Raw genomic sequence first — 12,933 nt, forward strand, 5'->3', positions numbered from 1 at the left:
CTATTTGTTTATTCAGCTGTGTAAAAACTATAACTTTAATCTCAGCCAAACCGATTTACTCAGGAACAAATAAAACACAGAAAAAAGCCAAACAATAACATTGTTAAGTTACCTGAGTGGCAAAAGACCGCGCGGGGTCTGAAAACAATGTGCAGGGAGTCTGGTGTTCTCGTCAGCTTTAGTGAGTCCTTACCACCCTTTCAGCTATTGAGTCTCAGAAAATATTGGAGCACTTTTGCAAATATGTGAGCAGATATTTGAAGTTGACACAGCTACATTCTATGTTAAAAGTTTACTTTGTGACCCAGAAAGAGTAATAAGATTAATATTAAAACTAAACAGCTGCCACTATTGTTGGAAACTGGAATTGGCTGGGCTGTGTTATGAATCCTGGGATAGGTTGGGCCACGAAGGATACACCTGACCCATCCTTCAAATTCGGGGGAATGAAGGATGCATTTGGAGCAGCCTTCGAATTGGGACAGCCCTCGTCGCGTCACTGTGACGTAGTCGGCCTTCAAATGCGGCCTCGGAAGGGTCCAGCCCTTGAATTGAGACACAGCCCTTGTGTGTATATTTAGTGTGTGGTTACCTCTGTTCTTCATTGGAGCGTCTGCGTATCATGCATGTTGGTCATCCTGCTCATCTTCCCCAGTGTCTCTCCAGCTATGTTTCCATGTTTCAGGTTGTTTAGTTTTATAGTTTCATGTTTAGCTGTCCCCGGTTTAGGTTTTTGTTGGTGGTTTTGTGGTAATTCTTACAGCTGCAACAAAGGCTCAGTTTGAAACACTCTGTCCTGCATCTTTGTCTGCGCCTGGGTCCACACCTCTTATGACCACCATGACATAAAGGAAGATATTTTGTGATTTTTATTTCATTTTCATTCATTCTTTTTTTTTTTTTTATCTTTGACAGGTCTGAAAATGTATCGAACTTCAACTGAGAAAATGAAGAAGCTTTTTCTCCAAGAGAAGATTTATTCCTCCAAGGCAGGGGTGGGCAACTCCAGGCCTCGAGTGCCAGTGTCCCACGGGTTTTAGATCTGTCCTTGATCCAATCTTGATCCATCCTGATTTAAATGGCTAAATTACTTCTTCAACATGTCTTGAAGTTCTCTAGAGGCCTGGTCATGAACTAATCATTTGATTCATGTGTGTTGACACAGGGTGATATCTAAAACCTGCAAGAAACTGGCCTTTGAGGCCTGAAGTTGCCCACCCCTGCTCTAAGGTCATTATAAGGTCTTTGATTTTGTTTGCTCACAAGATGGAGCCAACGTGCTTCGTATTTGCAAAGTCATCATTCAGTGAAAAGAGATAGTGGAAAGTTGTGGGTTGGCAACCAGAGGAGTGAATCCAAAGGTGTAAATAATTTCCCACACCCAAGCATTTGTAGCCTAAGCTCATTTGCAAATCCTGACGCTTTGTCCTTTAAAGGTTTGCTTTGTTCACAGTTAACATATTTGCACACAGATCCTGTCACTGTCTGTCTCCATTTAACCTGTGTGAAGAAGACCCCCCAATTGGGGTCAGCAGGGGGCTGAGGATGAGATGAGCATCACAGCATACATAGTTTGGGAAGCACAGACACCTTGTTCATGTTGCTATTAATTTGAGTGACAGGTGGAGGCCCAGTGTTTGTCAGTGCATCCCAGACAGTTTCTGCCTCTCTCTCAGTGGTGCATCCAGCCATGTTGGAACCCTCCTCTGAGGTCACAGCAGCAGCAACAGTGCCAGGCTGAAGAAAGTGAATGTACACAAGGCAGCAAGCCCAGAAAAGTCCAGGACGCATACTCAGGGAGTTTGCTGACCAGCTGGCACATGTCCTGATGGACAACTTTACCACCTTTCTGAAGCAGACTGTAGTTTCATCATGTTTCAAGTCTGCCATCCTATCATTACAGTGCCCAAAAATCCACCATCACATGTTTTAATGACTGTTGCACTAGCTCCCCTAATGATGAATTGCTTTTGAGAGGCTGCTAAGAACTACATCATCTCTATAGCTCCCATGTACGACTGCTACGGAGGCACAATGGAGTATGTTGACCAGCTGTATCTCCACCTGGTATGGCAATTGCACAGTCTAAGACAAAAAACAACTGTAGAGAGTGGTAAGGACTGCAGTGAACATCATCAGGACTTCTCCATCTATCCAGGATGTTGTGCACAAACGACGTCTCAGCAAAGCATCGTTTCCATCATCTGTGACTCCACCCACTGACACCAAGCACTGTTCTCCCCCTAGAAAAAGATTTTGTGGCATGAATTCTGTTTTAACTTTTCCTGTCTTGGTTCCAAAAGTTTATTTCAGTGCAATAAAACTGCATTTGCTGAACAACTCCATCTCTGCACAAAGGTAAGACACCAGTCAAACAGAATTCAGCCACTCAGCCAAGTGCTTCCCACTCGACCTCTCTCTATTTCCAAAGATCCTGTACATATGTCTGTGAAAGTTCTCAGTCATCCAGGTCATTGTAGTCTAAGGAGCTTGGATAGGAAAGCGTCTGGACTTCTTTAAATCGCTTGAAGACGTTTCACCTCTTGTCTGAGAAGCTTCTTCAGTTCTAGGGTCAAATGGTGGAGAGTCCCAGATTTAAGCCCTGTGGGAGTTTCCCCCGAAGAGGGACAATAGACCCCCTAATGATCCTCTGCCTAATCACATGAGCCAAGGCGTGAAAATGGGTGTAGGTCACAATCAGCCAAGGTTTTGGGTGAGCTCATTGTGAAACCTAACCCCACCCTATCATGGAATTTCCTGAGGTCAGATGGCCCAGGATGTGAGTGGGCGTTAAGGTGTCTGGGAAGGGATCTCAAAACTGGATTATAGATGGCAGACAGTTGGTATCGTAAACCACCGCCTCTGTTCAAAGATGGTCGCTCACAGTGGACGTAAATGGCTTCTTTCACTCCTCTTTCAAACCATCTGTCCTCTCTGTCCAAAATGTGAACATTGGCATCCTTGGAAGAGTGACCTTTGTCCTTTAGATGCAGACGAACAGCCGAGTCTTGTCCCTGGAGGTTGCTCCTCTATGTTGTGCCATGCGTTTATGAAGTGGCTGTTTGGTTTCTGGGCATTTCTCGCTACACTACAGCATACACTACCTTGTTAAGTTTGTGTTTAGGAGATTTATCTTTGGGATGAACCAGTTTTTGTCTGAGTGTGTTGCTGGGTCTGAAGTATACTGGGATATCGTGCTTGGAGGAGATTCTGTCATGGTCCGGGTGAGTACGGGGTTTTTCCACTCCGCTGGGCTCCACCTTCAGGCAGAGACTCCAATCAGCTTCCACACCTGGTTCCAATCAAGTCACCAGCATATAAGACCAGCATTCACAACAGACCTCTGCCAGATCTTCTGCTAAATCATGTCAGTGCTAGGCCGCCAAGCCCTTGTGAGAACCCTTAACTACTGCTTTTCTCCTCACCGTGTTTTCTTTGTCATAGGACCCACCTGACAGTCGCGCTTCCCAACCTAGACTACTCACATCTCCGCCTGGACGCTGGTTCTGTCATCTGGTTGCTTCCTTTCCATCATTGGACTACACCTGCCTGCCTCCCTGCCAAGCCCCTCACTCCAAGCATATTCTGGATCCTCTCTGGACACTCCTCACCCGGAACCCCCTGGACACCCCCTCCTCGCATGACACTTTAAACCTGCTACGCTGACTGCGTACCTCCATCCAAGCCGCTGCCCCTTTTTTCCATTCCCCGGATCCATCCGTGAAATCTAGCACCTAGTCATAGCACTCATAGTTTCATGTTCACAGTTTGGCCTCACAGTTCTCAGTTCATAGCTTCCACAGTTCATAGCATTCATAGTTTCCTGCTTTGTAAGTTCACTAGGCACTGTAAATAAAGCACTGTGTTCACGCCCGTTTTGCCTCCCTCTGTGTCTTCATTTGAGTCCATAGCCTGGCCCTCTCGGCCGTAACAGATTCTCCTGAGTTTTTCTGATACACCGGCTACATAGGGGATGACAATGTTGTTGTGTTTGTCCTTCTTATCCTCCCTCGCTGGTGTCTGATCTTCTTTTCTGTGCCTCTTTGCTGACTTGATGTTTTAAGAGCTTTCTTCACATGTGTGTGTGTTTCTTCTTTTTCCCTTCAGGCTTAAAGGGAATATTTTCTGCCCGGTGTTGTACGGTCCTGATTACTCCAAGTTTGTGTTCCAGAGGGTGGTGGGAGTCAAAGAGGAGGTTCTGGTCCGTGTGTGTGGGCTTCCGATAAATTTTAATTTGAGGTCTCCATTCCCTTCAATGTACACGGCACAGTCCAGGAATGGCAAACAGTTATCCTATGTGTCTTCCCTGGTGAACTTATCCACAGAGTTAATGTGAGCAGTGAAGGATTACACCTCTTGTGTTCCTGTACAGTTTTTCCTTACTTATTGTTAAGTTTTATATATACATTTATCCACATTTCTTAGATTTTTCTCACATGTATATAACCTAGATTCTTTAAAAAAAAATTAATATCTTTAGTTTTATTCATTTCATACAGTCCAAAAACTCCAGTCCTCGAGGGCTGGTGTCCTGAAACTTTTCAATGTGTCCCTGCTGCAACACACCTGAATAAAATTTAGTGGCAACCCCTGACCCAACTCAAGTAAATTTAAGTAAAAGTTCATTGTAAAAAAGTACTTCTAAAACTACTTTTATTGCACCATGTTCATTCACCCTGAGCTGCTGTAACATGAATCAAATTGCTGAATTGCCACCTCAGCATTCAGCCAAGTTCTATTACTAATGACCTACTAAATTTTGGTGTAGCAGGCAGCCTCCCCCATATCTCAGCCTGTGTGGGAGGCTGACATGATGACTGAGCAATCTTCAAAAGAGATTGAGATATTTTGGCTGCTGACCTGAGAACTGAGATCATTATTTCTCTAACAATATCCATAACAGATCTAAACCATAAGTTAGAAAAAAATCATTTGATCACAGTCTTACTTTTTTTTGCCTCTTTCTTACCATAATCATCCCTCATAGTTTAAATGGCCACAGAGTGTTTGTTCTCATTACTGTGATGTGAACTGATGAGCAGTTTAAACACAAAAAGCTAAATAAACATGGATATTGTAAAAGAGGTTCCATGCTCCACAAATGATAAATGGCCTGTATTTGTATAGCGCTTTACTAGTCCCTAAGGACCCCAAAGCCACAGCCACCCTGGGGCGCAATGACAGAGGCGAGGCTGCCGGACACTGGCGCCACCGGGCCCTCTGACCACCACCAGTAGGTAACTGGTGAAGTGTGTTGCCCAAGGACACAACGACCAAGACTGTCCAAGCCGGGGCTCAAACCGGCAACCTTTCAATTACAAGGCGAACTCCCAACTCTTGAGCCACAATCGCCCACATATCAAGTGCATCTGTCAGGACTGACTCAAGGGAAAAAGTGCAATGAAGGATTATTTGCAAACACTAAGTGAGCAAGATACAAATGTGAGGGAGTCGGGGGTTCCAGGAATCCACGGGATGTAGGGAGACCGACACCACGCTCCACTTTTGATACGCCACGTCACTCTGCCAAACACCCACACTCAGGAATCCAGGGGTGGGAAACAAGAATGAGTCCAGGAAATCTATATACAATAAAAAAAAAAAGAGATCAAAACCAGGAAATCACAAGGAAACAAGAGAGACAGTTGGGGCGAGGGCTACACTAATGTGAGTTGTACAACGATCCAGCGACAAAAAGTCTTGAGCCACTGCCTTAAATAGTGGCCAGGAGTTGCAGGATAATGAGCCACAGATGAGTAACTGCTTGCAGGTGCGTGGGCCAAAAGCTGGAACCCATAGTGAGATCCGCATGAGGTGTAGTCCACCTAAAACAGGGGTGGGCAACTCCAGGTCTTGAGGGCCGGTGTCCTGCAGGTTTTAGATATCACCCTGGGTCTACACACCTGAATCAAATGATTAGTTCATTACCAGGTCTCTGGAGAACCTCAAGACATGTTGAGAAGGTCATTTAGCCATTTAGATCAGGTTGGATCAAGGGCACATCTAAAACCTGCAGGACACCGGCCCTCGAGGCCTGGAGTTGCCCACCCCTGACCTAAAACTACCAACCAACCACCCAACCAACCATGGAGCACAGAGTTTAAAAAAACACTAACACACATCAAACAATTTATGGTTAGGGGGAGTGAGTTCCTTAGTGTAAACATGTGAAAATCCCCCTTCTTGGTCTATTTTTGCCTCTTTCTCTAAAATATTTGAATTGACTTGTGTCACCTTTAAACAATCAGTATGCTTGATAGGGAATTTAAGGATATTGGCTTGTACAATTGATCCATCCATCCATCCATCCTCTTCCACTTATCCTTGTCAGGGTCATGCAGGGGCTGGAGCCTATCCCAGCTGTCTTAGGGCGAGAGGCATGGTACACCCTAAACATTTCCCCAGTCTAACCAGGCTAACACATAGAGACAGACAACCATTCACATTCACACCTATGGGCACACACACTATGATCTCTTTAAAGAAAAAAAGTATGTGCTAATTGTTTTGTGTCTTCTTGTACACATATGCTACACGACTGGTGTATTAGCGAGTAGTCTTTCAGTCATTAAGTGTGCAGATGGGTTTTTTGGTCATTCCAAAACTTTTGTATTTTATAATTTAGATCGCTTTCTACCCAGATGAACATAATGGACAATTTTAAAACTTGTCTTCATCATATATTTTTTAAAATCAGAGGTAAGTTAGTTACCCTGCTTTGATTTTTTTTTTTTAATGTTTTTTTTTTGTGTCCCGTTTGGATCTTTAGCCATCAGAATTGTTGTCTTAAGGCCAAGAAAGATGCCAAGCGGATTTATTTTACCAAGTGGATCATCATGGCCTTGCCATATTGGTCCATTTGATTGACCTTTAATTTATTTTATTTTCAGTTGCTACAAACGGGACAGACATGACTGGGGGATAGGACAGGGAGAAAGAATGAAAGAAAGAGAGGGAGAGAAAGAAAACCAAAGCGGAGAAGAGACGATGAGAAGGGGGGAGAAGAAAGAAAAAAAAACAAAAAACAAAACACCTGGATCACCTGTATGGAGAAAACCCTGCTTTGATATTACTGAACCCGTGTTGTAAATGAAGGTTTATGATGGCTGTACATTTTTAAGCAAACACATTGTGTGTGTGTGTGTGTGTGTGTGTGTGTGTGTGTGTGTGTGTGTGTGTGTGTGTGTGTGTGTGTGTGTGTGTGTGTGTGCATAAGCCACCTTGATTCTGTGATGACTAATTGCCCATTTTTGGGCAATATCACAAGGGAGGTGTGGTTTTAAAACAGTTTAGACTGAGCTGTTTGCTTCTTTTGCATCTCACTTTTAGAGACAATGTGCGGTCGGAATTTACAGATGTTCTCGCTCTGGGCTCTAGGCTTTGGTAGGCTACTTCATTCCTTTGCCAAAATTGAATATTTTGAATTAAACATTGTTACGTTAATAATGCTTCCATCTCCCGTCTTTCAGTTTTGCTGATTTTTGGCATCACCACTGTCTGTGGTAAGTAAGGTTTTTTTTCCTGAAAATTAGAGACCACTTGTTCTATACAGCTTATACTGTGCAGATATTGTGTATCCTGAACTCTGTATGTGTGTGCGTGTGTGTGGACGCAGAGGATGCATGTATTTATTTGTTATTCATTTTTTATATTGCTATCTATCTATCTATCTATCTATCTATCTATCTATCTATCTATCTATCTATCTATCTATCTATCTATCTATCTATCTATCTCTGTGTGTGTGTGTATATATATATATATATATATATATATATATATATATATATATATCTTTATGTGAAAAGACAACAGCAGAAGAACTAGCTTTCTGTTTCCATCTGTTCCCTTTCCCCCCTCTCTCTCTGTCTGTGCACTCTTCTGTGGTTTTGTCGTGACTAATGTACAGTGGAAAAAGGCAGTCGATTGTTGCTTTTGAACAGATACTTTTGTAATATTTATCAAATTGTATCACACTAGACAATGACATGGCATAAGCTTTGAATTAGGAAATATTGAATCTATTTATTCAGAAAAACAGATTTAACGGGTTTTAGTTTGTTAATACAAATTATTCACAGCTGTGAATGTTTGCTTGTCCACAGAGCCTGCAGGCTCCAATAATAATTGTCATCGGTGAGTCACCTATGCCTTACTGTGAAAATGTGTGATGCTTATTTTTACCATTTGATCATCATTGCAAGTTAAGTGCTGTTCAGTGAGTGTCACTGAGGTTCCCTACAAGAAAAGAATTAACAAATGAGGCTGTCATGCCTGTTCAAACAAAAGGTGCGAGTTGGATTTGTTGAAATTGGTGTTGCATGCTTGTCCACCTTTGTTTTTTAATGGCTGAATAATGACTAAACATTTGTCCATTCTCTGGTCTCTTGCTGTTTAAGTGTGCATTAACGATTTGACCACATCTGTCAGTCCAGGGTTAACCTCTGCTTTAACCAGTTGATTGGCCGTAGTACCTTCACCATCCACTTCATTAAAGTAATTTATCTTTCCACTTCTGATCATCATATTCACTTCACTCATTAGAGCCCACACTTCTGACATCACTTGTCAGTTTGACCGGCAGTATCTTTTAGGTTCAAACAAAAGGCATCTTCCACAAACTAATAAAATACAATAAAGGTAATGAAACCACTTGTTTTCCCTGCAGAGGAAGATATACTTTTATATCTGACTGCCAGCAATAATGTCCAGGCTTTGGTCATCTATGCTTTTCAGAAAAGACTGTAATGGAACATGGTATGACATCAAAGAGGCTACATGCTGTGAAAACAGACTTCACCCTGGTGCAAGCCTGTCTTGTTGTGGAAATGAGCCTTACAGTCCTGGAACAGCCACTTGTTGTAAACAGCAACACAGACACACTGTCACAGGTAATGAATTTATAAGATAGAAAACTGGAATGTAAAAAAAAAAGAAAAAAGAATAGAATAGTAATATTAAAAAGTCATCAGCTGGTATTAAAATAGGTTATATGTTTCCATATATTCAGATCTATTCTTGAAGGTCTTTTTCTCACTTCTGAGAACATTTGTGTATCACTCAACCTTGCATTATGGGTATTAAGCAGATAAAGGTTTTTCTTTTTTAGCAAACAAAAATTGCTAGACACCTACAGTGCTGATGTGATGGTTGAGAGGGAAAGCTTACACTATTTTGTTGCAACCGTCATAAAGTACGGGGAGATGTGAGGAAACAGAAGTACAGTGCATCAGGAAAGTATTCATAGCGCTTCACTTGTTCCACATTTTGTCATATTGCCATCTTTACCAATAGATTAAATTCATTTTCACCCCAACATTCTACAGCTAACACCCCAAAGTGACAAAGTAGAAAAATAGTTTGCCTGAAATTCTTGCAAATTCATTAAAAATAAATAAAATAAATGATAACATATACATGTACAAGTATTCACATCCTTCACTCAATACGTTTGAAGCTCCGTATTGAGTCTTATTGAGTATGATTTTTAGACAGTTTGTCATATTATTCTTCCCAGAAACTCTTAAGCTCCATTGGGTTGGACAGGGACCATATGTACACAGTCATTTTCAGATATGTACAATTAGATTTAAATCTGGTTTCTGACTTTCCTAATTAAAGACATTCACATACTGGTCCCAAAGCCACTCCTTTGCTGTCTTGGCTGTGTGCTTAAGATTGTTGTCCTGTTGGAAAATTAACCATTGCCCCTTCTCCAGTCTCTGCTGCCGAAAAACATCCACACAACGTGATACTGCCACCTCCATGCTTTTCTGTAGTGATGGTGTTAACCAAGTAATTAGTGGTGCCTAGTTTCCTCCAGATATGATGTTTGGCATTCAGGCCAAAGAGGCAAATCTTTGTTTCATCAGACCAGGGAATGGTTTCTCGTGGTCTGAGAGTCCTTCAGGGGACAGCCACTCCAGGCAGGCTGTCATGTGCCTTTTACTGAGGAGTGGCTTCTGTCTGGTCATTCTACCAGACAGGCCCGATCAGTGGAGTGCTGCGGAAATGTTTGTCCTTCTAGAAGGTTCTCCTCTCTCCACACTGCAATACTGGAGCTCTGTGAAAGTGATTATCAGGTTCTTCGTCACCTCCCTAACTAAGGCCTTTCTGCCCTGACCACTCAGATTGGTGGGGCGGCCAACTCTAAGAAGAGCCCTGGTGATTCCAAACTTCTTCCATTAATGTGCTCATTGGGACCTTCAATGCTGAAGAAATTTTTCTGTACTCTTCCCCATATCTGTGTCTTGATACAATTTTGTTTCATAGGTGTGAATATTTTCCAGATGCACTGTGGCTGTCTCGATGCTGCTCAAGTAAAAGAAGCAAAAGAAAACAAAACAGTTTTTAGATTGAACTGAGTTTCTTTGAAGTTGTGAACTTTCTAATCGTGATTTGATGCACTTGTAATAACACTCTTTCAGCAGTTACATTAAGGTACTGGTGTCTGCATCCTGTTTTTACAGCCAGAGTTACACAGGGTCTTAGTGAAAAGGTATCCAGCTGCTGTGAACTGAAGGCTTACAATCCAGTGAATGAAATATGTTGCCAGTCAGCCATCATAGCAAAACCTTCACCAATGGCTGAGTGTTGTGGTAAAGGTGAGTAGATGCACTGATGGAAAGCATTAATTAAATCAATTCTAAAGTATACAATGTAAATATGGAATTATGTTTTCTCCATCACTAAGTTTTGAGTGTCTGCAAATTTGTAGTTGTTTGAGTATTAAATCGTGAGATTCAGTTAAGGTGCAAACTGAAAGACATAGGAAACTGCAAGGTGGTGTCAAGAGAGAATATAACTAGCCACCATCAGATGGCAGACTTTGGAAATCAAGAGAAATGACTGAAGGCAGAGAAAATGATTAAGTGGTGGCTTGATGCATGCTCAATCATTCAGGTAAGGGAATGCCAACATTTTCATTGGGAGAAACTTTTTGTCACTCATCCAAGTGATTTCTTCAGTCTCAGCTGACTGCTGGTTTCCCCAACCTTATAAGTAATACATCTGCATAATGACAGGCACTATCACCACTGACTAACAATGGGTCATGAGGGCGGTTTCATGATCATTATTGTGCAAATTGTCATGACCATTAAGTCAAAGGAGCTTGCAAAGAAAAGCGTCTGGACAAGAACCCTAGCAAGTATAAAGCTAATATAACGGTGGAAGTATTACTAAGGGACATAACTAGATTGAACTGAAATCAGTGATTGTCTCTTGAAACAGTCATAATGAGATGCATCAGGGCACTCGTTTGGGAAGTTATTATGAGGCACTTTCTAAATGAACTTTCATTTAAAAGGTCAACAAGACATAAAAACTGAATGTACAGAATATACAGTAAAACATGATTAGAAAACACACACACACTTAAAGGTTTACCAACATTGCAGCAGCTTGACAGCTTAGCTATGGTTAAGGTAAATTAAGAAAGCAAAAAACAAAACATATTTTCTTTTCACAGATGTTTTTGATAGGGTCAAGCAGTTGTGTTGTGGTTCACCTGATATTAAGATGATTCTGATGAGAAATTCCAGTCACCATCAGTGCTGTGGTCACAGCCAGTATGACACCGAGACTCAGTGCTGTTGTTCAAATGAGAAGAGGCTGGAAGTATACCCAAAGATTTCATCCTGCTGTCTCAGGGACTCCACTTCAGGTCAACACAGCATATCACACTGTGTAGAATAGATTTAATAAAATCTAAATCTGAAAGTTTTTGCAGTTTGCATCATACTTTACATGTTAGACCAAGACAAGAAAGTCATTTCATGGACTAGAAATAAAAAAAAAAAGTCTTATCCCTCAAGACTATCTGCACTAGATATGCCATGTCTTTAATGTTGCATATACTTAAAAAAAATCTTTGTGGAAGTATGATAGCTGTCACAGAGTATTTAAAGGAAGCCAATGTTAATTACTGTGAGTAATGAAATTGTGTTGACTGTCTTTTCAACTACAGCTCATTTATGTGGAAATGAGACCTATGACAAAAACACACAACTATGCTGTCAGTCAACTGTTATTGACAAACATTCACCGAATCACAGATGCTGTGACAAAAGTAAGTGAAGCTGAAAAAACAGAAAAGTATTTCACTGAATATACAGTAGATGATTAGGAAGATTATTCACCAAATGAAGAACATACAGACATCTTTAAAAAGCTCCATATTAGTTTAGCTATGATTAAAGTTCAAGTGTTTCAGTTTTTGATATCTGTATCTTTTCCACAGGGGCGTATGATGGGGAAAAGGAGCTGTGTTGTGGTCCAATTAGTGATAAGAAGATCCTGACAAGGAACTCCCCAGGTCACATGTGCTGTCATCAAGGCCAGTTCAACAGCAAGACTGAGTGTTGCTGCTGGAAGGATGATGGTGCTGAGATACAACCGAGGAATTCATCTTGCTGTAAGTCGTGTATATTTGAATGGCATAACTTGCCAAAGGCAGCTTAATGCACATCTTAAAATTCGATTTAAAAGTATGCTCTTCATTTTATATTTTATATTTAAATCATGAAAACTGAATACAGTTTTATTTTAGTGTTGGGAACAGTTTCATCATATTTGTAATGAAATCAACTCATAGACCACAGCGCTTATCGCATTACATACTTATAATCAGATTAAATGCAATAAAAAATTGTTACTATATTATCGTTTTAATCAAAATCCTTTGTGCTTCATGTTCACAGGTATGCAACAAGAGGTAAGTGTTATGTTTTCCAAGGAAGGAAGTTGTAAATAATTAAACTGAAAATAACAGACAAGCGCCACTCAAGGGCAAAAAAAACAAAGAAACACAACAAAACCAAAAAGATGTTCACAAAAAAATGTCTGTTAACCGAAAACATGCTTTTATCCACAGTATGTGGCTATAGAAGGGCTCCCAAAAGTTCTCTTTTGCCTTTGCCTATAGAGTCAGCT

General features: G+C 41.2%; 1 protein-coding gene across 1 annotated transcript; it reads left to right on the forward strand.

Moving 5' to 3' along the window:
• Positions 1–7,334: 7,334 nt before the first annotated feature.
• LOC143421983 (uncharacterized) lies at positions 7,335–12,925 on the forward strand. The gene is made up of 10 exons (XM_076892035.1): positions 7,335–7,383; positions 7,470–7,502; positions 8,106–8,136; positions 8,737–8,891; positions 10,470–10,604; positions 11,471–11,665; positions 11,969–12,070; positions 12,242–12,415; positions 12,702–12,715; positions 12,875–12,925. The coding sequence occupies exons 1-10, from the start codon at positions 7,335–7,337 to the stop codon at positions 12,923–12,925; spliced, it is 939 nt and encodes a 312-aa protein (XP_076748150.1).
• Positions 12,926–12,933: the final 8 nt, after the last annotated feature.

The sequence above is a fragment of the Maylandia zebra genome, linkage group LG14 (assembly GCF_041146795.1).
Source record: "Maylandia zebra isolate NMK-2024a linkage group LG14, Mzebra_GT3a, whole genome shotgun sequence".
NCBI lineage: Eukaryota > Metazoa > Chordata > Actinopteri > Cichliformes > Cichlidae > Maylandia > Maylandia zebra.